General features: G+C 41.7%; 1 protein-coding gene across 1 annotated transcript in view; it reads right to left on the reverse strand.

Annotated features, from left to right (window-relative positions):
• Positions 1 to 27,630, reverse strand: part of LOC126175419 (cholinesterase-like) — a 423,045-nt gene extending 395,415 nt beyond the window's left edge. The window contains exons 1-2 of the mRNA XM_049922218.1: positions 27,556 to 27,630; positions 20,847 to 20,981 (exon numbers count right to left, since the gene is read on the reverse strand). Of these exons, the coding sequence (XP_049778175.1) occupies positions 20,847 to 20,981; positions 27,556 to 27,630 (210 nt within the window). The remainder of the gene's footprint in view (positions 1 to 20,846; positions 20,982 to 27,555) is intronic.
• Between the last annotated feature and the right edge of the window lie 236 nt (positions 27,631 to 27,866).

Consider the following 27,866-nt stretch of genomic DNA (forward strand, 5'->3'; position numbering starts at 1 on the left):
AGTAAGTCACTATGGTTTACAGGTTGCAAGAGCACCAATGGTATTATAGTGGTAGCGTTTTTGGATAATAATCTAAGCGTTCTCAGTCCCGGGTTCTAAGCCGACCACCAATTACATTTTCAATAAAAATCGTCACCATTGATGGCCGAAGACTTACGGCGTAAGAAGCCACCTTCATTTTGCCAACGGCCTTGTGAAAGGGGCGGAGGAACAGACATAGGTTGAGTTCGCTCTCTTGCCCTTTGGATGGGAAACAGCTCCTAAAGGCGAAAAAATCATCATGATCAACGGCATGTGAATGCAGAATGCAATGGTCACCACTGCATTAACAGCACATAGCGTTTATCCACTGGACACGTGGCCGGTATCTGAAAAAAGTGTCGAGAAGAAAAGAAGGCGAAAAAATCATCGTGATCAACGGCATGTGGATGCAGAATGCAATGGAAACCACTGCATTAACAGCGCATAGCGTTTATCCACTGGACACGTGGCCGGTATCTGAAAAATGTGTCATGATGACCTCCATTGGGCAAAGTTCCGGAATAGTCCACCACTCGCACATCTGGGAGGGGACTCCCAAGGAGGAGGTGACCATGAGAAAAAGACTGAATAACCAACGAAAGAATAACACTCTACGAATCGGGGCGTGGAATGTAAGAAGTTAGAATGTGGTAGGGAAGCTAGATAATCTGAAAACGGAAATGCTAAGTCTCAGTATAGATATAGTGGAGCTCAGTGAAGTGAAATGGAAAGAAGACAAGGATTTCTGGTCAGATGAGTACAGGGTAACATCAACAGGGCAGAAAAATGGTGTAACAGGTATAGGATTCGTTATGAACAGTAAAGTAGGGCAGAGAGTGGGTTAATGTGAAGAGTTCAGTGATAGATAACGTTGTCCTTAGCAGAATTGACACCAAACCAACACCAACAAAGGTAGTTCAGGTACACATGCCGTCGTCGAAAGCTGAAGATGAAGAGACAGAGGAAGTATTGAGTATATAGAACGGGTAATTCAGTATGTAAAGGAAGATGAAAATCTAATGGTCATGGTGGACTTGAATGTCGTTCTAGGGGAAGAAGAAATGGTTAGGGGACAATATGGGCTTCGTACTAGGAATGCGAGAGGAGGCAGACTGAGTTCTGTAAAAAAAATGGCAGCTAGTAATAGCGAATATTCTATTCAAGAAGAGATGTACTTCGAAAAGGCCTGGAGATACGAGAAGATTTTAGTTAGATTACAACATGGTTAGGCAGAGATTCCGAAATCAGATACTGGATTGTAACACGACCCAGGAACGGATACAGAGTCAGATCAAAATGTAGTAGTGATGAAGAGTGGGCTGAAGTTTAAGAGACTAGTCAGGAACAATCAATATGCAAAAAAGTTGGATACGGAAGTACTAAGGAATGAAGAGATACGCTTGAAGTTCTCTAAGGCTATAGCTAATCCGATAATGAATAGCTCAGTAGGCAGTTCGGTTCAGGAGGACTGGACATCTCTAAAAATGGCAATTACAGAAGTTTGAAAGAAAAATGTAGGTACAAAGAAGGTAACAGTGAAGAAACCACGCGTACCAGATGAAATACTTAAGCCGCTCAACGAATGAAGGAAGTACAAAAGTGTAAGGGAAACACAGTGATAAAGAAATACGGATCACTTAGGAATGAAAGAAAAAGGAAGTGAAGGGAAGCTAAGAGGAAACGGCTGCATCACAAACGAGAAGAAATCAAAATAGGAAAGATTGTCGGAAGGACTGGCTCAACACACGGAAGAGTCATAACACCCTTCGGTGAAATTAACATTGAGAGTGCAATGAAAATTACACTGTTAAATGCAGTGAAGAGAGCGGATGGGTGGAAAGAGTATACTGAAGGCCTGTATGAGAGTGAATATTTGTCTCATATGGCGGAAGAAGTAACAGGCGCCGATATAAAATAAATGTGGGATACAGTATTAGAATCAGAATTTAGAAGAGCTTTGGAAAACGTAAGATAAAATAAGGCAGAAGGGTTAGATAAAATTCCATCAGAATTTCTAAAATGTTTGGGAGAAGTGAGAACAAAACGACTACGTTGACATGTAGAATTTATGGTTCTGGCGATACACCACCTGACTTTTGAAAAAATATCATCCACACAATTCCGTGGACTGCAAGAGCTCACAAGCCCGAGAATTATCGCACAGTCAGCTTAACAGCCCATGCATCCAAGTTGTTGGGAAGAATAATATACAGAAGAATGGAAAAGAAAATTGAGGATGTGTTAGATGAAGATCAGTTTGGCTTTAGGAAAGGTAAAGGCACCAGAGAGGCAATTCTGACATTGCAGTTATAATGGAAGCAAGACAGAAGAAAAATCCAGATGCGTTCAAAGGATTTATCGACCTGGAAAAAGCGTTCGACAATGTAATATGATGTAAGATGTTCGAAATTCTCAGAAAAATAGGAGTAAGCTGCAGGGAGGGACGGCTAATACATAACACGTTCAAAAGCAAAGAGGGAACAATAACGATGGACGACAAGAACGAAATGCTCGAATTAAAAAGGGTGTAAGACTGGCTTGTAGTCTTTGGCCCATACTCTTCAAACTGTACATCGAAGAAGCAATGGTGGAAATAAAAGAAAGGTTCAGGAGTGGAATTCAAATTCAAGATGAAAGGATATCAGTCTATAGAAAACATTCATTTAAGGGTCGCAGATTTAATCAAGACTACTGGAATCTATATCATTGGGGTTAAGAAGTTACATAGTGGTCAACGCGGGTGAGTTAAAGCACAGACAGCGCGAATATTACCAAAACACAGTCTCTTTTTTAATCTTGGAAATGGCTGACAGCATTTTTGCACTGAAATTTAGTAGAGAAAATAACATCTGTGGCTATAGACATTCTTAAGAAAAAGTACTTGTTATTATTGTCAGTGTTAAACAGACAAAAAGTTTAATCTAAAAATAGTTCAGTTCGTACTCAAAATCATGTTGTCTTGGTAACTAATTTCACTCGTCTTTCGTCACTCTGGAGTATTTCCTACAAAATTTACTGTATATTAAATCAAATAATGTTCGGGCAAGTACCAGCGCCAATTGTGCTTGCACGGTTGTTAATCTTTAATATTTTACCACTAATATGCCAATGTGTTTGGTTCATAGATTTTAAATGCATTTGTCACCACTCCATTACTTAATTAATACGTTTCCCTTTACTACTTCCCCACCTCTTACCTTCCGTCGACGTTTACATTTATATCATTTTAATAATCACTTTAATCAAAACAGCTCGTTTCACTTAAGATTCTCTTTACGTCTCGTCGCATGACGCGTTCCTACCCGACCCTCAGGTCTTACCATCTGGCTGACTACTACACAACTTCCCAAAGCTCAGCTCGAGAAACCCGCATTATCGAGGCGACAATGTACAGGGAAGTCCGTCTCCCAAACTGCATGGTTCCCCACCCGGTGTGGTACTTTTACACTAGGAGAAAGCGACGTCCGAAAATCAAAGCAGATTTACTCGACAAACACCACAGCCTGTTAGTGTCCAGCTGATACAAATGTTGTACAAACCAGCGGTCAGAGGTGACATGAGATGTAAGGAGACGGACATGCCACCTGCGCTGCGCCCGTCCAGCGTCACACGCTGAGGATCACCGCCGAAGCGCGCGATGTTGCTCTGCAGCCAGGAGAGCCCCAGCAGCTGGTCCTTCAGTCCCGCGTTGCCAGAGACCACCTCGTCGCCAGTGCTCAGGAAGCCTGCAACCCAATTGACATCTTAACAGAGCTATCGTATCTGTGACACAAGTAGCTGATACAACACAGATGATAAAACAACAACTGAAAGTGTGAATCTCACCTTTCCATAATTATTCACCGAGTTACAGAAGTAACTGAAGTGGCCTGTCATTTATGAATAGCCTGTAGTAAGTCCCTGATACGTCTGTACGTCCCACGTGAATGCATCAACGGTATTTTTCTCACATGCTGTACGTATAGTGTTCTCAAAGAAAGCGTTTGAGCCGCCTGTTGTAGCGTGGAAGGCGACCAGCCACCTCAGATTTGGTATTCTTAAACCCCGTGACTGAGATGCAGACACATCGATAACGAGTGATATGCCCTTTGTCATCACTGACGCCGGTCGTAACGTACTTCTCACACAATTATGCGACACGGGTCCCCAATAACTATACTTAATGCTTGTACATTCATACCCAGTAACTGATAATAGCAATCAATGTATCAAGGCCTTTTTAGATTCTATTCACGCTGCGAAAATTTTCACCGGTGTTAGTATCTTTGATTAACCAACATTTCATTTTTGTCACTGGTCATTCGGTTGTCTCAGAGATCATTGACATCACATGTAACATTAAGTACTGTTCTTTAGTTAGGGTAGAGCACCTAAGAGAGACCAGCCGAAACGCCACCAGAAATATTTCTACAAGAAGCAAATACGGCACACTGATGCTTAGTTTTTGGAACTTTGTATCGGACAATATACCGAATATTCTGACGTACCGGTACGCAAGTAATTTTCTACTTTTAATGCTTCCTGATTATGACACCAACGTTGCATTTTAATGCAACTAGCTGCTTTTTTCTATAGAATTTAGAGGGTATGACTTGGATGGAATTTTGATCGTAATAAGGCAACAACAGTACTGAAAACCGTTGACCCACCATCAGGAGACAACGGTATATTCCGTGTACCTCCCTGTACGCTTCAAGCTCTTCACTCTGTGATATGCTGTTGAGCTACCAGATAAGTTTTTCTACAGCTATTCACAATGCGTATAATGAAAATGCACTTTCTGGACACTGCCAGAGAATTAAACATGAACCTAGTTAGTACAGGGAATCATATAACTCCCTTGTAAAATGCCTTTCCGAGACTGATGTGTGAAACACTCCTCGGTGATACTGACAAGAGGGAGACTGAGTCAATAATTAAATCACTGAAGACGAAGGACTCTCATGGATATGAAGGAGTACCTAGCAGAATACTAAAGTACTGTGCTGCACATGTTAGTCCTGTACTTAGCCACATTTGTAACTTTTTCTGTAAGATTTGTCAGTTTTATGAACGATTAAAGTACTCAGTAGTAAAGCCGCTTCATAAAAAGAGAGAAAAGCATAATGTAGACAATTTTAGACCTATGTCTATGTCATCGTTGTTTGCTAAAGTTATTGAAAACGCTGTGTATGTAAGGATAAGTAATAATTTTATTTTGCATAACTCGCTATCAACTATGCAGTTCCGTTTTAGAAGTGGTTTAACAACTGAAAATGCTATATTCTCTTTCCTCTGTGAGGTAAAGGATGGATTAAACTAAAGGTTTCGAACGCTAGGCATATATTTTGTTTTAACTAAGGTGCTTTATTGTGTTGATCACAAAATATTCCTCCATAAGTTGGACCATTATGGAATACGGAGAGTAGCTCACAATTGGTTCACCTCTTACTTTAACAACAGACAGCAAAAGGTCATTCTCCACAGTGTGCAAAATGGCTATGATGTGGGGTCTGAGTGGGGCACAGTTAAATGGGGGGGGGGGGGGGGCCTAGGGATCAGTGCTGGGGCACTCCTATACCTTATTTATGTAAGAGATCTGCCCTCTAGTTTTACAGGTTATTTTAATATATTTCTGCTTGCTGATGGCACTAGCTTGGTAGTAAAGGATTTTGTGTGCAACGCTGGCGCAGTTTCAAACAGTGCAGTTGAAGACAAAAGTTCATGGTTTGTAGAAAATAAACTAATACCAAATGACAGTATAACCAAGATTTTACAGTTTCTAACACACAATTCCACAAAACCCGACGTTTTAATTTCACGGAATGGTCATGTGATTAGCGAAACGGAACAGATCAAATTTCTAGGGCTTCTGATAGATAGTAAATTGTCGTGGAAAGTCCACGTTCAGGATCTTGTTCAAAGATTTAATGCTGCCGTTTTTACTATTTGAACGGTATGTGAAGTAAGTGATAGTTTGACACTAAAATTAGTCTACTTTGCTCATTTTCATTCGCTTATGACGTATGGTATTATATTTTGAGTAACTCCTCCCATTCTGAAAAGATATTTTCTCAGAAACGGGTGGTTCTGGCAAAAAGTGGTGTGAGTTCGCGAACCTCTTGTCGACCTCTGTTCATTACTCTAGGTATTCTGACATTGGCATCTCAATATACATATATTCTTTAGTGTCGTTTCTTGTTACCAATATCAGCTTATTCCCAAGAATCAGCAGCTTTCGCTCAGTTAATACTAGGCAGAAATCTAGTCTGCATTTGGATCTCATTTCCCTCACTCTCGTACAGAAAAGCGTGCAGTATACTGCTGCATCCATTTTCAGTAAGCTACCACAAGAACAGAAAAATCTTAGCAGTAATGCACGCACTTTAAAATCTAAACTGAGGAGTTTCCTCATGGGTTACTCCTTCTATTCTGTCGAGGAGTTCCTTGAAAAATTAATCTGATTTCTGTGTTATACACTCCCGGAAATTGAAATAAGAACACCGTGAATTCATTGTCCCAGGAAGGGGAAACTTTATTGACACATTCCTGGGGTCACATACATCACATGATCACACTGACAGACCCACAGGCACATAGACACAGACAACAGAGCATGCACAATGTCGGCACTAGTACAGTGTATATTCACCTTTCGCAGCAATGCAGGCTGCTATTCTCCCATGGAGACGATCGTAGAGATGCTGGCTGTAGTCCTGTGGAACGGCTTGCCATGCCATTTCCACCTGGCGCCTCAGTTGGACCAGCGTTCGTGCTGGACGTGCAGACCGCGTGAGACGACGCTTCATCCAGTCCCAAACATGCTCAATGGGGGACAGATCCGGAGATCTTGCTGGCCAGGGTAGTTGACTTACACCTTCTAGAGCACGTTGGGTGGCACGGGATACATGCGGACGTGCATTGTCCTGTTGGAATGGTAGAACGATGGGTTCGATGACGGTTTGGATGTACCGTGCACTATTCAGTGTCCCCTCGACGATCACCAGTGGTGTACGGCCAGTGTAGGAGATCGCTCCCCACACCATGATGCCGGGTGTTGGCCCTGTGTGCCTCGGTCGTATGCAGTCCTGATTGTGGCGCTCACCTGCACGGCGCCAAACACGCATACGACCATCATTGGCACCAAGGCAGAAGCGACTCTCATCGCTGAAGACGACACGTCTCCATTCGTCCCTCCATTCACGCCTGTCGCGACACCACTGGATGCGGGCTGCACGATGTTGGGGCGTGAGCGGAAGACGGCCTAACGGTGTGCGGGACCGTAGCCCAGCTTCATGGAGACGGTTGCGAATGGTCCTCGCCGATACCCCAGGAGCAGCAGTGTCCCTAATTTGCTGGGAAGTGGCGGTGCGGTCCCCTACGGCACTGCGTAGGATCCTACGGTCTTGGCGTGCATCCGTGCGTCGCTGCGGTCCAGTCCCCGGGTACGTGCACCTTCCGCCGACCACTGGCGACAACATCGATGTACTGTGGAGACCTCACGCCCCACGTGTTGAGCAATTCGGCGGTACGTCCACCCGGCCTCCCGCATGCCCACTATACTCCCTTGCTCAAAGTCCGTCAACTGCACATACGGTTCACGTCCACGCTGTCGCGGCATGCTACCAGTGTTAAAGACTGCGATGGAGCTCCGTATGCCACGGCAAACTGGCTGACACTGACGGCGGCGGTGCACAAATGCTGCGCAGCTAGCGCCATTCGACGGCCAACACCGCGGTTCCTGGTGTGTCCGCTGTGCCGTGCGTGTGATCATTGCTTGTACAGCCCTCTCGCAGTGTCCGGAGCAAGTATGGTGGGTCTGACACGCCGGTGTCAACGTGTTCTTTTTTCCATTTCCAGGAGTGTATTATTGATTACGTTTGCATAAATTTATGGCTTGTCTTTTTTTGGGTTCATAACCATTTTAATTTATCTGTTATTACATTTATGTTATCTCGTGTACTGACACATTCCATTACCTTAGAGATTTGCTTCTCAATTTGTTCCTACGGAATTAGACGAGTAAAATAAAAAATAAATAAATAAATAAAGCGGATATAGTATCGGTTTATGGCAAATGCTGCCAGACTGTTGGAGCAGTGGTGCGCTTGTATCCCAAAGATATCCTGATCTCGGCAGCAGAGAATCCTGAAATCATTACGAGGCTACTCGAGTGAACGAATTGGATCTGTGAAAACATTATTCTACGAATATCATATCCGAATTGGATCTGTGAAAACATTATTCTACGAATATCATATTCCAACGTATTTTGTGTTTGCGCCATCAACAGCTTCATACACTGCCTTTCAGAATCGATTACCGTTCCTCAAACGTTATCAACGAACTCTGGAAAACAGTTCTGCGTCAACTGAAAACTGGCGCTAAATGAGGGAACTAGATAAACGACGTCTTACTTGTGCCAGTTCACTCACCGTTTCTCTAGAAGTGCGATACTGGCCCCTATTTTATTGGTAAGAGTCTAAGCAGAAACATCTTACAGATATGCTGTCGCAGATTGGAAGACATCCCATAGGACATACAACTACTCGAAACATCTTGACAGATTAAAACTGTATGTCGGATTGAGACTCGAACTTGAGTTCTTTGCCTCTCACCAGCAAGTGCTTTGCCAACTGAGGCATCCAAGCACAACTCACGAACCGTCCCCACAGCTTTACTTCCGTCAGTTACTCATTTACCTTGCAGATATCACAGAAATTCTCTGGTGAAGCTTGCAGTGCTAGTACTCCTGGAAGAAAGGATATTGCGAAGACACGGTTAACCACAGCCTGGGGAATTGTTTACAAAATCAATTTTCACTCCGCAACGGGGTGTGCTCTAATATGAATCTTGGTGGCACATCAAAACATCCTCTCTTTCAGGAGTGCTAGTCTTGCAAGTTTCGCAGAAGAACTTCTGTGAAGTTCGGAGGTTAGAAGTTGAACTGGTGGTAGTAAAGCTGTGAGGACGCGTCGTGAGTCGTGCTTCCGTAGCTCATGTGGTAGAGCACTTGCCATCAAATGGAAAAGGTCCTCGATTCGATTTCCGGTCCAGCAAACACTTGTAATCTGCCAGGGGACTTCCTGTCAGCAAACGCTACCGCAGAGAGTGAGAATTCATTCTGCAAACGGCTATCTGTTTGGTATGAACATGATGGATGCACCGACCATTCCACTCGTACCATCTTAACAGATCATATGGAGGTCGCTAGATGGTTCGGGAAACGCTCAGTGGGCTGTACTCTCTCCAAACATCTGCATTTTTATTTCAGCGGAAAATTAAAACAATAACTCTATGCTGAAACCCGGGCGTTTTTACGAAGATATCCTTCCCTGCGATAAGTCGAGATGAAATCCAGTGTATTATATCGCCTATCCAGAATCGCCTTATAGCATCTATCACTGTTCAGGGTGACGCGCTGGCTTACATTTGCTACAGTCAGGCAGGCAATCATGTAACCTCTTCTGATCCGAGGACAGTGATTTGTAGCTGTGTTACCTTGCTTCCTGAAACTTTGTCCAAGGTAAGCACATGTCATAGACTTGTAGCTCCCTTGGAACACTCTTCCAAATGACACAGAAAACGGATACAGCGCCATTAAAAAAAATCTGTGTCGTAGCTCAGTAGAAACATTAATAATTACTTGCGTATCTCAAAACAATCCCCATGTTGTCCGTTAACTTGGCAGTACCGCCCCTCGAGGTATTTGGTCGTGCCACATGTATTTTGTCTGGCTTGTCCTAACTGCCTCATCCAGTAGTTAGTGTTCTGATAATTTACCTTGTCTGTCACAATATTTTACATTGGGTAATACGCACCGAGCGGCCCGAGGCGGTAGTTGATGGTGACCAGTATAACTCCATATGAGACGAGGAAGTCCGGCCCAAACTTCTGGTCGGAGCCGCTGCCCCTGACGAAGCCGCCGCCGTGCACGTAGAAGAGCACGGGCAGCCCAGCGCCCTCCTGCGGCAGCCCTGGCACGTACACGTTCAGGTAGAGGCAGTCCTCCGAGCCCTCGCCCGTCTCCTGCACGCAGTCGCTGCCGTACTGCGTGGCGTTGCGCACGCCCTCCCAGCCGCTGGCAGCTTGCGGAGGCTGCCGGAAATTAACTGTCAGCTTATGTAGCAAGCGTACATATATATTGTCCTATCTCATATGAACATGTTCCGAAAGTGACTGCCTTATAAGCAGTGTGGAGGTTTTAAATTTGCTCGAATACCTGTTTCAACAAAGGCATCCGCCCTTTTATAATAGTGATAAATTCTGTCAGTGCTCAATCCATGACTCACCTTCCTGATACGCATTTGTTTAAAGATGATAAAACATACCGAGAAATTATGTTTAATGATAGATAATACAGGACGTCTCCTTGTGGGTGGACTTTCAAGAAGGAATTTTGTACAAAGAGCGATGTTCTTCCCATATGATATTACTCTCGTATGGCCAAGATGCGTACTTCGCCGAGTAACACCATAAAAGCGTAGCTTGTATACTGAAGTGCAATTACCACACTCTAAAGTAAATATTGTTTTGCGATGCAGATCATTTCACATACCCTTCTGAATACATCAAAAAAATTACCATTGTGCAATCGAAATCGCAAATAACAATAATAAAAATTTGTTTTCCACATAATCTCACCAGACGAGATGTAACTCTCCCTCATAAAACAGCACATTGTTTGCTCTGGTGCACTGTAGATCATGTAAAACTTGTCTCAGGATACGATATCACCCTTCAACTCTAATGTAAGTCATGGCAATCAAGTGGTATGTATGTTCCTTTTGGCTGAGTGGATTCATCGCAATCAGATTGTTCGATATGGGGCATGGCAGAATGACCACGACTAAGTTGCTTGATTTGTTGGTGTATCAAAGCAGATTGTCAAATATTTCCTTAAGAAATGTGTCACTCACAACCGTATAATACAGCGTAAGAACAATGTTTGTAAGAATTCTCAGTCAACAGTAACGAGCGATTGTTATTACGCTTTGTCAATCACCATCTTTTCAGCCACAACAAGGAATTGCTGCTCCCACTGAGTTTAGAGCAACTTCAAACTTTTTCCAAGATAATTTTACGTAAGTAAGTGCATCAAAGGGATTTTTTGAAGTTATGTTACCTGCTGAAAGGGTATTGCAGTGTCACATAAGTCTGAGTATCTTCAGTGGGTCAGACAACACAGAAACTGGATAGCAGCTGATTGGAGACATGCGTTGTGTTCCGACGTGTCGCAATTTAGATTCTAACACTGGAAATCGTAGGGCGCACCGACAGCCTAAGGAAGTGTTCTAGTGAGCTCATAGCTCAAGCCGAACACCTTCCACTAATATTTCGGAATTTTCTCAGGAAGTGACTTCAGCTGTTCCTTAAATTTACCACGAACATGAAGCAGGATGGTTATTTAAAAGTTCTCTGTGAGCAGTTGTGCTACAGTCACTCCTATTCGCCAAGATTATGACAGTCATGTTCACAGGATTACACGTGTACAATCCTGCTGTGATAAAGACAGGCTCACTATCACTCTTTGACTAGCCCATTATATCACATGATCTTAATCCCATAGTGAATGTCTGGTCTACTAGGGACAACAGGTGAAAATTAGCGATCAACATCCCTGCCATTTCGTAGCTCTTTTGGAGCTAATCTTCAATAGATGGCTTCAATGAGCAGTAACTTACTGGAAATTTCAAATATGGGATGGTTATGCAACAAAATATTTAATTTCGAGCATATGCCTTTTCTTTTAAGGTAAAGGTAAATCTGTCACCGCCACACCGGGTAGCCACGCGGTCTAGGTGCTTTGTCACGATTCGCGCGGCTGCCCCCGTCAAAATAATGATTAAGAGAAGGAAGCAGGTGGACACAATATAGATGGATGTCAATTTTTATTAAAGTGAGATTGTGAAAACCACCTCATGATCTAAGCTTGGGATCACGATATATTTGACTTTTGACTAGGGGCGGTAATCCGAATTCATAGTTGGCGGCGGCGACCGTAAGAGTGTGTAAACGCACAAAAGAAGTGCAGGAAGCATGGCGGGAGTTCACACTACAGCGTCTGGAAGTCTGGAAGCATACTGAAAGGGGCAAAACTAAAAATACGACGCAGTTTGCAGGGGCGGATACCACCTCAGATATGATTTGTTGGGGCAGTCCACCAGAAGAAACAAAAAACAGTCCATCATAAAACAATGTATTATAAGAGTTAGGATGCAGTGAAAACTATTTCACGTATCATTCTGAAATTTTCTTCATTTGAGTGATCTAGTTAGGTCATTAAATTATGCGGAGGATTAATATTCATAAAGTGTACTTTTTGACGCCATTGCAGTCCACAAATGTTAACTTAGCAGTGAGGATGTTGGAATAGGTCGGATTTCTGTTGAATGGCAGAGCCACATGCGTGCCCTAATCAGTCTTTTTGCTGATGTCGAGCTGACAACATCCAATCACTTAAAGTTGTGCAGACAGTGAATTGGTGTTTGTAAAGTTCAAATGCTCAAGTGTTCAAAAGTGTGTGAATTTCTAAGGCACCAAACTGCTTAGGTCATCGGTCCCTAGACTTACACACTACTGAAACTAACTGAAACTAATTTATGCTAAGAACAAAACACACACTCACACCAATGCCCGAGGGAGGTCTCGGACCTCCAGCGGGAGGGGCAGCGCAGTCAGTGACATGCCGCCTCTAACAGCGCGGCCAAAAAAAATAGTTCAAATGGCTCTGAGCACTATGGGACTTAACGTCTGAGGTCATCAGTCCCCTAGAACTTAGAACTACTTAAACCTAAATAACCAAGGACATCACACACATCCATGCCCGAGGCAGGATTCGAACCTGCGACCGTAGCGGTCACGCGGTTCCAGACTGAAGCGCCTAGAACCGCTCGGCCACACCGGCCGCCCCACGCGGCCACTCCGATTGGCTGTGGTAAAGTATATTTTGATTTGTAACTATCTACACAGTCTTAGACGCTTACAGATAATGAGCAAAAGCTTATGATGTAGGAAACGACGTCACTCCAAGTCATGTTTGTAAGTGGCACAATGTTACCTATCTGGTTGTTTGTTGCCTCAGTGTTGTGATTCTGCTACTACTGTAGTTTTCACGGATGGTTCATCTACATTTTTACGTGCTGGAATATATCGCCCAGGGAGGCAGAGAGCGTAATGCATATGTCGCATAGCACTGCGGCGTAGTGGCAGGTTGAAGTTGTAAATTCTAGTGCACATAACTATTTCGTTCGGGCCGATAGAGCAGTGTTGATGAGTAGTAGTTATGGTCACGTGCACTTCGTGAATTCTGATAAACGCTCTCGTAACTTTAGGCAACTGACGCCACGAATATACACCTACCAAACTGGAAGATACTGGATCTCATCAATATATTAAAATTTTACTGAATTTTTTTGCTATTTAAGGGTGCAACAACGGATCTCGGAGTGTTGTTCATCTTCAGAGTTCACATGCTGAAGCGCAGTGTACTACCATCTCTACTACAAGTAAGAGCAGGTAACTTTAAGTGCTTAAGGATGTGCGGATGAGCTTCATGAGCTTCGAAGACACGGCACCATCAGCAAGGTCTTGAGCCACGCTCCCACGAGGCTTCCGCTTACTGGTACAGGAAGTTTGTTTCACAGTGCGTTATCTGTTGGGGTACGGGCAGATATTTATTCTCGAAATCAGCCGACTGATTTTGTTCCAGCTAACATCAAACGGTCCGCAGCTCGTGGTCTCGCGATAGCGTTCTCGCTTCCCGAGCACGGGGTCCCGGGTTCGACTCCCGGCGGGATCAGGGATTTTTCCTGCCTCGAGATGACTGGGTGTTGTTGTGTCGTCTTCATCACCATCATTCATCCCAATTACGGTCGGAGGAACGCAATGGCAAACGACCTCCGCTACGACCTTGCCTAGTAAGGCGGCGCGGGTCTCCCGCGTCGCTCCCCTACGCTCTGTAAAGGAGTATGGGACTCATCATCATCAACATCATCAACATCAAGCGGAGTAAACGAAATTAACTTCAAACACGAGAGAATTTAACGGACGTTCCATGTGTTACGGGCGGTGTGTTTTTGTATTCAACGTGTAGTCTGAAATACAGCTCAACTCGACGTTTCTCTCATTAATGAGCTTTTCCAGAGGTGATAAAGGCGATAAGTTACGCACAAAAATGCTATAAGCGACCGGATTCTAACTCTCAAACTTCTGTATCTGTAATTTAGTTCTTAAAAAGCGATCCACCGAACCACAGTACCTTTTTTTCATTTAGAGTTTTGATTTGTTGTTTCATGAAATAGCCAACAAACCTGAAGATGTGTACTATGTAGCTCCAAATCTAGATTTTGCTTAGAACTAATAGAAAAATAGACACGACTCAACACTTGCCTATCTATATGTGATGTGCACAGAATTTTCACAACTTAGCAATTAGTTAATGACAGCTCCAGAAGGAGTTAAATGGTACGTTCTTTTCTGTAGACTAAATCATAATAAAATTTTTAAGACGTAACTTTGGCGCCATTTGACAGTATTATGCCTCTGTTATTATTTCCAATATCGTGATTTCAGTAGTTTTAGCGCTATATAGTGCATCTGGGAAAGACATCAGTCCATGAGCTAAAATATTTAGGTGGTGACGTGTTATGCAGACATGTCCGACATGGACTAATATCTTTCCAAGTTGCAGTTGACAAAGACTCAAAGACTGAAATCGCAATTGTCCAATTAATAAAAAATGCCTACAGCCAAATGGAGTCATTTACGGTATCATTTAAAACTTGAAAAGTGTATCTTCTCTCTGAGATTTATGAACCAGGACTTTTTGTGAACAAAATTTTCTATTAAAGAATGGACCTGTTAGTTCTGACTTTCAATCTTTAATATTCATAGCCCGAACTCCTGCATCTCTACAACGACATCAGAGACATATTTGGATTTACATTCTTTAACAGTTTTAAGTGAGTCCTCATGAAACAATTTACCCATGTAATTTGAGGTAAAACAACTTCTAGGTTCTAGGTCTTGTTATGTTCCGCTTTTAAATTTGGTCAGTAAGACCTGTTTGATTAAATATCGTCAATACGGAATTCCATGTGTGCTCACAACGCACAATTCACACCATTCATAATAATTTGAGCTAACAACGAGGGTCTGGAGAAATTATATCTGCTCTTCCCTATGAACTATTCTGAATGACTGAATGCGTGAATGAATTTGTTCTTAAAATTCCACCAGTAAGCCGAGTTAACAATATTGTGTGTGAGTTTTGCCAATCAAACTGTAAAATTTGTACGGGTGCACGTTCGTTCCCAGTACAAGTAATGGGCCGCTTTTCCGCGTTCTCTCCTATTATGACGCCACGAGCGAATTTGCCAGAGGCTAGATACTCAGTTTGTTTCCAGCTACTAAGTACAAAGAAGTTGCAACACCAAGGAGGAGTTATGGGACATAAGCGAAAGTTGTCATGCGTGCCTTTCAAGCCAGTGGCACTGGTATCACCACTATGAGGATGCAAATCAAATTTCCTTTAAATACACGTTTCATCCCATGGATCAACCTCAACATTATAATAACTGCACTGAAATATAAAAAAAAATAATTCAAGAACTGCGTTTATCTGACATACAGGGTAGACGCTCACCATCGATGCATGTAACTAGTTATTCTATACGTCGACTAGATAGAGTTTACGTATCAAGGAATTTAACGACCCAGGTGTTACATCTGAAGTATAGATTACTATTTTCTCGAATCAAGCGGCCTATATCTGTATCATAAACATGACATAGCAGCAAAAGTAATTCAATACAGCACATTTGCGTGATACTGAACGTCAAGAAGTGAATATCAAATCAAATACAATACATACAACTCAGAGACAGATTGATGGCTACAATACGCAAAACCTAAAATCAGGAAACACTTAATGAATTACTTTCGGTAGAAATGTCTGTGGTACCAGAGAACGAATGAATTTTATTTTCGGTGTCTCCGGGACCCGTACAAACTTGACACCATTGTGATAGGAAATTTTACGAAAATCCTACAAGTTAGAGAAAACATTTTATCTCTGAAGCGGAAACAATTGGAAGGTTTTTAATTTAGGGCGGCAGCCCCAAATACATTCCAGGAAGAAGAGGCAGACATGTATCGCATGATACGTGGAAGTAGACGAGGAAGTTAAAAAAATTGACAAAAATCAAAACCAACGCCAGAGTGACAGTTACTAAACAATATGAGGTTAGGAATGCCATTCAGAAGCACTAGACTGCCCCAGCGTCAAATAAAATTATTGATGAGAATTTGTTGTCAGGGTTAAAAACAAACTCGTCTCAAAGACTTAGTACATTGGATGCAAATCAGCAGAAAGCAGAAGTGACTCAAGAAGAATTAGAAGACATTTTAGTGCAAAACCCGGAGAATGAATCTCCTGGTTGTTATGGCCAACCAGCGGAACTGTATCAAGCAAATGAAGTCGAAACTAACTGCCGCTTGAATGAACTGATGGAACCAAACAACTCCATTCCACCAGAATTTCAACATGGGACTGTAGCCTTACAGCCTAAAAAACTGTGCGGTAACACCCTCACGAACTTTTGACCCATTACGCTGTTTAGTAGCGATTATAAAATATTCGCACATGTAGTAAGCGAAAGGCTGAAGACAGTCATGAATAAGATCACTGGAAAATGCCAAACAAGTGTTGACAGAGGCAGATCAGTTTACCTCACACTAACGACCTATAGCGATATAATATCAAAGAGTAGTCTTGGAGGATGAAATGCACCGTCGTAACGTTACAATTAGAAAATACCTTCGACAGGATGAGCCATCAGTTCCTTTTTCACATACTGCATGAAACGAGATTCCCGCACCAGTGCACCTGAATAATTCAAAATATGTTCAGAAATAGTATTCAAGGACTTTATTTAATGGTCACCTCAGTGGCTCTATTAATATTGACAGTTCAGTAAGTTTAGTCAGTTCAGTTGCTATCATGGTACAATTTTCCATTACTATCGATCCACTGCTTACTATACAGAGGAAACGGCTACAAATTTTGACTATCAACCGACGGAACTTTGTGTGTCGCGGTTACGCAGATGATTTTGGATTTTTTGCCATGAACACAGAAGAAATAGAGTATCCACTTCAAACAATACAGAAATATCAAGCTGCATCTAGTATCAAACTGAACTGGAAAATATACGGATTAAAAAATATCGGACGCGTCATAGCTCTGTAACACCGTACACAATTAAAAGACCTTTCTAGAATGAAATTTTTGAGGGTAGAATTAAGTAGAAGGACACAGAATACCACTGACATAAATAATAGAGAAATATTCAACAAAATTATATCATGCTTACGGCTTAAAGCGTGAGGAATTTAGCTACATTACAAAAACATGTACTGGTACCTACCTATATTATATCCAACTTAGACTATGTTCCGAAAGTGTTAGCAATTCCCAGCGGCATACTAGAAAGATTGTTGTTCGCCCTTGGCCAGTTTGTAGCCAGAGGAAATATCTTTGAAGACGAATATGATACGTTGACCTCCCCATGCGGAATGGTGGGTTAAAGCGCAGAGACGTACGCAAAAAGGCATAAACTTGTGTAAACTTGTGTTGTGTGGAATTATTCTCCGAATAGTGCTCGTTGTATACTTGGTCAATTAAATTTCACCTCCTCACCTAAATGCTCCGATTGATGTTCATCATGTTTCACGTGACCTCTACCGTTTCAGGCACTTCCTTGGAGAATACAGTGACGTTCGAACAAGGATTCCGGCGAAGCAAATATAGGTGGAGAAGTAAATTTATAAAATTCTGGTAGAATCCAAGCCCATGAAAAAAATAGAAGAAAAAGACAAGGATCATAACTGGTGTGTTATTTGGGATACTACCTACACACAAAAATTGCTATCCGACGTGAGCGACAAATGTCAAACTATATTCCATTCAATTAGCCAATTCATGTATGTGTAACACATGCACCCTATGAGATAGTGAAGGCCACACTTTCGTTTGTGACAAGGTCAGACAGATATGGTGCGTTATTCAGCTGCTGTTGGTACACAGTACTCGATCACCCCCAGATACCGTAACACCAGCAAACTTCCCCAGTCCGGATGCCGTGCCATATGCTAAGCTCAAAAGGATTTCGGTAAACTGATTAAAAGGACACAAAGTTTACTTTATTCTAAACGACGAAGAAAAAATTGAAGAAGACTTCATGTACCTCATGATACAGCGTCAAAGGCTGCCGGTGACAAAACAGTGTAAAGAGAACTTAGCAAATATCTTAAGTACAACAAAATAATATAATAAAAACCGCAGGAAGGTACAGTGGACGATGAGTTCAGCAGACCTGATCAAATAGTCAGAACGATCCGCCCTATCCGTTATAAATTTGAGCGTGATCCTTTAATTCGGAAAGAAAAAGTGGATACAACGTTATTGAAGACAACAATTAATGACCAAGCAAGCAATCAGCACAATGTGTGTGTGTGTGTGTGTGTGTGTGTGTTTGTGTGTACGTGTGCGTGCTTGTATGTGTATCTATGCATCTATTTACAGAAGTCATTTATTTAAGTTACATTAGCCGGGAAGGCCGTGACGAGAAAGCCTTTACACGTTTAATAATAATAATAAATGAAAAGCACCAGTTTGCTTTTGTTCTACAATATATATATATATATATATATATATATATATATATATATATAAACTTTTATACGTTTATTTGGTACACATGAATAAGTCATTGTTGAGAAGACTGACAATGCACTTCCAGTTCATCTGTCAAACTACAAATATGTCATCACTTACACTTAGAAGAAGAAAGTTTGAGATTTAGGAGAACATACAAATTTTAGTTCATTTTGAGAGGAAGATTTAAGTACTTCAAGATATTTCGAAAGTAGCTGAAGGAAGTTCTCCGGTGAAGGCATGTTCTGGACGGGTTATACGGATCGATGAAGGCCCCATCATTTGCAAAAAAAAAAAAAATAAAAAAAATAAAAAAAATATGGAGCGGTAGACTGAGAGGTAAAGCGCGTGTATTGCAACAGAGAAGTTGTACGATCGTATCTCGCTCGGACGACGGATTTTTCAGTCTTCGTTTTAGCCTAGCCTTCAACTCTCAACGATGTGAGGACACACCAGAGAGAACACGTAGTGCGGATTTCACGTTGAACTGTAGGTCCCTTTCTCCCTGGCTGGATAACTGGTGTAGGTCAGAGACATGCAACTTGCCGAAAAGGCATTTGTAATAGTCCACTGAGACACATGAAATTATTATTATCATCTACATAAATAATTAAATTTATACAGAACCCTGAGAGTTCGAACCATACTCGAAATTATGCGGTTTTTCTTTTTTCTCAAATAAACTGCCACTCTTTGTGATAATGATCTCATTCTTTTATTGATTTAATTCCAGTCCAGATTCGTTTTCACACTTAAGTCTCAAACCATCGACGTGACTTAAATACGTGTGCTCCAAAAAAGAGAATGAAGTGGTCTTATTGAAATGATATCAAGGCCGTTCTCTGCGACCGCACCTACCACTACGCACATGTTTTAATACAGCCTGCTTATCCGTTACGCTAATAATTCATTGACGGTACCTGTCTATATACCTGTATAGGGCTTATTCAATATTATAAAATCGGATGATAAAAACAGATTCAGTGGTTGGTGAACGTGACGTTAGAAGAAAAAATTAATGAGTTGAGCCCCAGCACTTGAGTAAGAGGGTTTATAACAGATATTCCCACCTAAAGTATTTTCGTAATTACCAGAAAAGTTTGTTAGACTGACCCCTTCTTACACAAACGACATGTTGACCAACCTGCTGGGATCTTCTAGTGTTCACTGTTAGCTAAACACTGTAAAATATCAGCGTAATGTTTACTTCTACTGAAGAGTAACCTAGGAGAGTTGTCGGAACATCGATTGCATGAGAAGAAACTGAAGAGGAACCAGCCGTACGTACCCATATAGTCTGCTGTCGTTTCTATTGTCATTTTAGAGTTTCCTTCGAGTATCGTTAAGTTATAAATGGATATAGGTGCAGGTCGAGTGCCATTAAAATAATCAGGATGCTCAACGCTAATAGGCTGACTTTTTTGGGACACACCTGGAAACAGAGGTCACCCGCAGGCAGATTTGTTGAGTATCACTTACTATGTCCATGATAATGAAAACAGGCCGAAACAATGTATTAAAATTTGTACCAAGGTCAGAATGCAAACTTGGGACTCCTACTCACTAGACAGATGCACTAACCACGGCGCGAGTATGCACTGTGAGTGAGTAACTGCAAGGATTACCAAGGCCTAGTATGTCTCCCATCCCAATACAAACTCCAATTCTCGCCTGAGCCCATGTCGATGTTCCCCTTCTTAATTCGCATCAGAACCGCAGAGACTCTCCGACGTTGGAATAGCACCTTTCCATTTAACGCAATGGGGACACTCCTGCCTGTACCTCAGGCGTATGTAAAATATTACTCATATAAATTATGTGTTGCAGAGACATGTTAAGTCTCAACTACATCTATGATAATGAATACAGGCCGAAACAATGAACGAAAATTTGTTCCAAGGTATTCCGTGCAGCTGTGTTAGCCACAGAGTCAGGAAGTTGCAGTTCTTAGTACATTTTAATAGTGAGCAGAAGACGTGGGTTCAAATCCCGGCCTTGGTAAAAAATTTTAATTCATTGCTTTGGCATGTATTCTCTATCATAGATAAAGATGAGACTTAATATGTCTCTGGAACATCTAATTTATATGATCATTATTTACTGTGTCGTTCACACAGTGAGTACTCACCTGGAAGCGCAGCTCCCCGAGTGGAGGCTGAGCATACGGGATACCGAGGAAGGCCGTGTAGGACGCGTTGTAGACGCTCGTGGCTGTGGTCCCTCTCAGCGTGCCCTGCTGCACGGTCACCAGCACGTCGTCACCCTGCAGTAACGTCACATCATTTCAGTTAACTGAATACACGAGTTATAACTGTTATAGTTTCTATTATTCTGCAGAGTTGAACCATTATGACATTTTTAATGACAGGGTACAGTTAATATTTCGTAAGACTACGCTCTACACCCATGATTACTAGGGTGGTCCTTAGTTGCAGGTAATTTTTAAGAAGGTAAAATTGTCATGTTCACAAATTAAAAAAGAAAAAAACAGAATATGCAGAATTTTAGCCCAGTTAGAAATAACTGCAAAGTGATTCGCGAACACCTTGCAGATGGAACATGTTACACGCCAGGGGTAATTTAAAAGTTGTATAATATGGAGTTTCAGTCTTCGATCGCTATTCTTTATTTTCGATTACCGGTTTCGGGCTAGCTGCCCATCTTCAGATCATATGTTGTAGTTACAGAGTAACTTGTCCGTACAGAACACACTGTTCACTGTCATAAGTAAAGACTTTACTTATGACAGTGAACAGTGTGTTCTGTACGGACAAGTTACTCTGTAACTACAACATATGATCTGAAGATGGGCAGCTAGCCCGAAACCGGTAATCGAAAATAAAGAATAGCGATCGAAGACTGAAACTCCATATTTTACTTATTGAACGATCGCGGAATTCCCAGTGAGACAACTATGTCTAGTTTTGATAAAAGTTGTATATCTTTCTCATTTTCACTGTTTCCGTTTTTTATTCTGAGAAATAATTATGAGCGCAACTTCCAAACCACCTTAGCGTTTGTTTAAAAATATTCATAACCAAATTTTCCACAAATTTCTGACAAATGTGAAAAATGATAATAGGAATAAGTTTTTAGGACGAATACACACAGTTACTATAAGACAAATGCGTTTTTATTTACAGCTTATAGAAACAAAACATGTTGAGCTCAGATATAAATTAAACATTTATTTTCCTGAGAGGTTGTTTGGTAGTGGTAAGGTATTTTTCCGTTCCTCAGCAATGACCTCTAAAATAAATTCTTTCTCATTTTCATCTTTCGTTGAAATATTACACTATGTGATCAAAAGTATCCGGACATCTGTCTATAAATGACTTACAAGTTCGTGGCGCCCTCCATCAGTAATGGTGCAATTCGATATGGTGTTGGCACACCCTTAGCCTTCATGACAGCTTCCACTTTCGCAGGCATACGTTCAATCAGGTGCTGGAAGATTTCTTAGGGAATTGTAACCCATTCTTCACGGCGTGCTGCACTGAGGAGAGGTACCAATGTCGGTCGGTGAGGCCTGGCACGAAGGCGGCGTTCCAAAACATACCAAAGGTGTTCTATAGGATTCAAGTCAGGACTCTGTGCAGGCCAGTCCATTACAGGGATGTTATTGTCGTGTAACGACAGGCCGTGCCTTATAGGTAGGTGCTCGATCGTGTTGAAACATGCAATCGCCATCCCCGAATTTCTCTTCAACAGTGGGAAGCAAGAAGGTGCTTACAACACCAATGTAGGCCTGCGCTGTGATACTGACACGCAAAACAACAAAACACGGCTACACCATAACACCACCGCTTCATAATTTTACTGTAGCCATTACACATGCTGGCAGATGACGTTCACCGGGCATTCGCCATACCCACACCCTGCCATCTGATCACCACATTCTTTACCGTGATTCGTCACTCCACTCAACGTTTTTTCAATGTTCAATCGTTCAATGTTGGCGCTCCTTACACCAAGCGAGGCGTCGTTTGGCATTTGCCGGCGTGATTCGTGGCTTACGAGCAGCCGCTCGACCATGAAATCCAAGTTTACTCACCTCCCTCCTAACTGTCATAGTACTTGTAGTGGATCCTAATGCAGTTTGGAATTCCTGCGTGATGGTCTGGATAGATGTGTGCCTATTACACATTACGAGCCTCTTCAACTGTCGGCGGTCTCTGTCAGTCAACAGACGAGTTCGGTCTGTACGCTTTTGTGCTGTACGTATCCCTTCACGTTTCCACATCGGTTACAGTAGACCTAGGGATGTTAAGGAATGTGGAGATCTCGCGTACAGACGTATGACACAAGTGATACACAATCACCTGACCACGTTCGAAGTCCGTGAGTTCCGCGGAGCACCCCATTCTGCTCTCTCACGATCTCTGATATGGAGTACCTGGCAATAAATGGCAGTACAATGCACTTAATATGAAAATCTTATGTTTTTGCGGGTGTTCGGATACTATTGATCACATAGTGCATAATCCTGACTGAGTCTGATACGGTTTCCTTCCATGTAGGAGAATCATTGTCAAAATCGGTATTGACAAAAAACTGCCTGAGGAAAATCTTTCAGTCCGGAGTTTAAAATGATAAGGCAACCGATGTTAGCAAACGAAGAAAAATTATTTTCATGCAGAAGATACCGTTTTTGGCTTTTTTTTTTTTTACCCATTCTTCACTTCCGTTTGCCTCCTGCTTAACTTCAGCGATATTACGCGAAATTGATCTTGGTCGCTATCATCGAATATTGACTGAGATATAATTTCAGGAAGTAAGTATCAGATGTGATTGCATAATTTTTTCAGTACAGTCGTACTCAGTTGTTAATCAATACTGTGATAATTTATCAGTTTACGGTTGAATATGAAATCCTGATAAGTTTCTTTAATTGCCTCTGATCACAGAAACCATGTTCATAGGTACACTGAAGGAATGACAATGCGTATTCTTCTTAAAGAATCATTTTCCTCTTGAAATAAGAGAAATGAACCTTGAAAGAGATATGTCATAAATACATAGATTTACTTCATTGCTCCGAATAGAGGTTTGCCCACGAGATTTTCCGCATTTTTAATGTAATATTTTTTAAGCCTTTGAATTCGTCATAGACTTTAAAAACAGTAGGAATTCATACAGACAGCATCCTGAATCACAGGTACTGACAATAACAATATAAACTCACGTAATAATTTTTATGAAAAGTACCTAACTTAATTGACATGGCAAACATTAGCTTATTTTCTTAATATTAACTTTGCAGCAACAGTTCATCTTTAGCTTCAAGTATGTTACATTCTACTCAAGTTCTTGAAAATTGGCACTGATTTGAATTATAAGTCTACAAGTGACTGTAAATAAAACCGAAAAATTAAATTTGAGAACTTCTTGGTAGCAGAGCATTTTTTTTTCCAACAGGGTATTAGAAGATGTAATGTACAGAAAGTAGAAAAATTAAGGATATCCTAGAGATAACAAAGTGAGTCGATATGGGAAAAGGTATTTTGGAATCCATAAATATGTTCTACAATTCAACCAAGAACGTTTACCCTTTGCCAGACTTTTATTACTCAGAACATTCGAAGGCGCTGAAACAAAGATTTGTATATGATGAAGGGGACAATATAGGCCGTTAGAAAAAGATTCATCCAGTTTTACAGGTCTACATCTTCTACATGTATGGGAATAATAAGTTGGGGTGACTTTTAGCGTGTGCAAAGAGACACAAAGTCTTTATTTTTCAAAGAACCACCCGATTTTACAAGGATAAGTCTTTTACATGGCATGAACATACTCACTTGAGGCACTTTTTACAGTTACTTGTAAAGTCAAAGTTCTGATTTCACTTTCATAAATGTCCATTGTGCCTTCCATGGGTTGCACGACGAAAACCACATTTGACAGTCAAACATGTAGCATATCCTCGCGATCCCGTCTGGCATCGACGCTGTTGCTACCGAATGTCGCACTTAGCCAAAGTTGTCGGATAGCCGGCCACGTAGATGGATGCTTAAACAAACCATTCCAAACAGAAATCACGTACCGTGACGTCAGGGGAACTTGAAGGTGTAATGTACCGCACAAAAAAGAATAATTAAAATGATGAAGTGATACTTGTGAATGTTAATTCTTCGAGAGGCGAGACATACCACATTCACAACAGCAGGAGTGTAATGATAATGGCATGGAGAAAGAGAATTTTATATGAGTGATAAAACTGCAAATACTACTTCGTGGAATAATATCAAGTTACTTGAGATGCTAACATTCTTGTAAAACTCAGACTGAGAAATGGTCGTTGGAGAGCGGAACAGCTTGGTAACGCAGGACCATGAGGTATAACAAACGATTTGCACCATAACAGCAATGACAATCGGACTACATGAAAGGAAAATTAGAACGCAGGCTCGACTTGAGAAAACGTAACTGTACACTCGGTAGTGCGCTGATGGCACGTCACCCACCCGTCCACTTCCAGCGGCTTATTGGATAGATACATACCAACGGTTAACAGTTAGTAGGACAGCATCATAAAAATGTCGGAAACGAATGAAATAATGCACATTTCCAGTTATTAAGTATGTTACAGAATAAAATACAGAACCTCTTACTCTGCACGTCCATTCCAGAGAGCGAACAAGAAGCAAAGCGCAAGAACAGAAGCAAGAATAATTCGTACATCAGTTTTTTTCTTCAAACACATGATTCACATATTTCACATAGAATTTATCATATGCGCTAGTGATGTAGTCTGAAGCACATTTACATTCTTATATTAAATAACTACTCGTTACAGAGGCCAATGGTGCAATGTGAAATCCGTACTATTCTTACGGTCCACCCATCTTTGAGGCAGCTCATTGTTAAGAAATGCTCATAGCTGCAGTTACCAATGTGGCGGTGATACATTATTTTCTACATGCTCTCAGAACTGAGGAAGAGTCCATGTCTCCAATATGTCCGTAATAAACGAACGGCTCGCAAATCTTTTTTCCCGATAAACGGCGTAAAACGCATGAAGCTTTGGAAGTCCCTTTATGCAGGAATTTGGTATCTGACAGCTGTGTTTTCCGTATTTTTATGCTTTGACGGTTCACGTTGCCACTTAAATTGAATGTACCTTCATCACTGAACACCAAATACGAGACAATACTTCTTTCTTCCACCTCCACGCTGAGAATAACACATAACCCTACATGCATTGTCACTATAATGAAGGGCTTGTTGCAATGGAATCCTGTATTGGTTGAAAATAAACGGGGTAACAAAACGCGTCCAAAAGCCACATGATGAATGGCTAAGACTCAGCTAGCGCGACGAGTTATGTGGACTACGTGCAAAACTCTGCTGAATGCGTGCTACGTCACAGTGGTGACCTGTGGATTTCGCCTTACATAAACTACCAGTGTCTTGAAACTCCTCCTGCCATTGTCAAATGCTATGATCAGTAGGAGATGTAATGCCGTACAGTTCTAACTTAAACGCAACCATTCGAATGGAGAACCCGAAATGTCTTTTGGACAGTCTTGTCTCGAAGCACAATGGCCAATGAACTAGCGAGCGAGCTAGCGAACTTTAAAGCGAGATCTCTACCGGCAGCCACATAAACCGGCAACTAACGGCTGGCACCAAGGCAAACATTTAATTCAGACGCACAACAAAACATGTTTTCATATCTTCATCCATTTCACCATGTGAAACACTCTGTGTCGTAAAATTCCACACCGTTCCTTTATGGGGAGTATATTACATTCTTGCTCATATGCAAAGCGTAACGAAGAAGGGGGAGACATTAGGGAAATTCGAAGGCACGAATGGAAGAACAGGCAGACGGTCTTGCAAATGAACGTTTAGGTACCAAGATTAACAGTCGCGAGGCGTTATATACGAGATTAACGTTTTAAAAGTTAGCAGCAGAAACAAACTAAATTATCTTTCTTCTTAAATACTAAGAGTATTCATTGTAAAACACTTATCAGGAAAACATTAAGGCACTTTGATGGCGAAAAGACAATCATAGATAGCTGCTAGTGCTACTCCAAAAAAAAAAAAGAAAGTCTTTTCTGACATGAAACATAAATTTGAGATTCCATATTCGTTAAGACATACGTATCAGGCTGGAGAAATTAATACATTTTTTTAGAGTTTGAAGATATCAGAGCCGAGTTTAAAGCCTCCAACGACGAAAATACAAGGACCGCACAAGAAGTATAGAGCGGAATCGATATGCTAATCAGGCAAAATCGCTGTGACCATTCGGGCAATCCTCCCAACGACACACCAGTTTGAAGACACCCGTTTGGCAAAATACCGTGGCGTCCTGAATGAAGAAGTCAGTAACATCCTGCTGCACATCTTCGTCCGACAGGAATCGTCATTATTTCTGGCTTTCTTTTAAGGGAACGACAGCGTGATAATCGTGCCTCTCACTGGCCTCCCAGATCGACCACCATCTTGTGTCGAACCGCAACCAGCAAGAAATTTGACGCACTATTCCACTACGGTGGTTTTCGAGAGACATGTTGATCCTTACATATTCTTCATTCTCTGATGGATGTCCACCGGTGTTTGTCTTTCGGCAGCCAAGAAAAGCATGACAGCAGGTTGGCCCTTTATGGATGCATACGGTCGTAGTATCGTCATAATTTACGTTTCCGCATTTAACGAAAACACGTCGAGAAGCCACGAATGCCACACTAATACCTTGCCTATATGTCTATACTTACACATCCGCACTACGTTGCATATACGACGCAGTAACGCCACCAAGCAGAAACTGCACTGCGATGCACACATTGTCATGGGTGAGATATTGCTCAAGGTGGCGGTGCGTTTACCTTGACCATGACCGCCAACCAGAGCAGCAGAAGGACGCACGTGGGAGACATTTTGTTGCCTGCGTGGTTGCTCATCTGGCTTATAACTGCGACAAAAGGTAATAGCCACGTCTTCAGTAAGCAAGTCGCTGTACGAAGGTCAGCAGGCTAGCATGTGGAGGGAGAAATTGAAGACAGACAGTGTCCGTTATTAGCCGTATACACATTATCAGATTTTAATCAGACTCTTTGATAAAATGTCTACTCTGTTGCCGGGGTTCAAGAAACTGATTAAAGTGGGAGCATCTAATGCCTTCACAGTCCAGAGATAG

This window comes from Schistocerca cancellata, chromosome 3 (assembly GCF_023864275.1).
Source record: "Schistocerca cancellata isolate TAMUIC-IGC-003103 chromosome 3, iqSchCanc2.1, whole genome shotgun sequence".
NCBI lineage: Eukaryota > Metazoa > Arthropoda > Insecta > Orthoptera > Acrididae > Schistocerca > Schistocerca cancellata.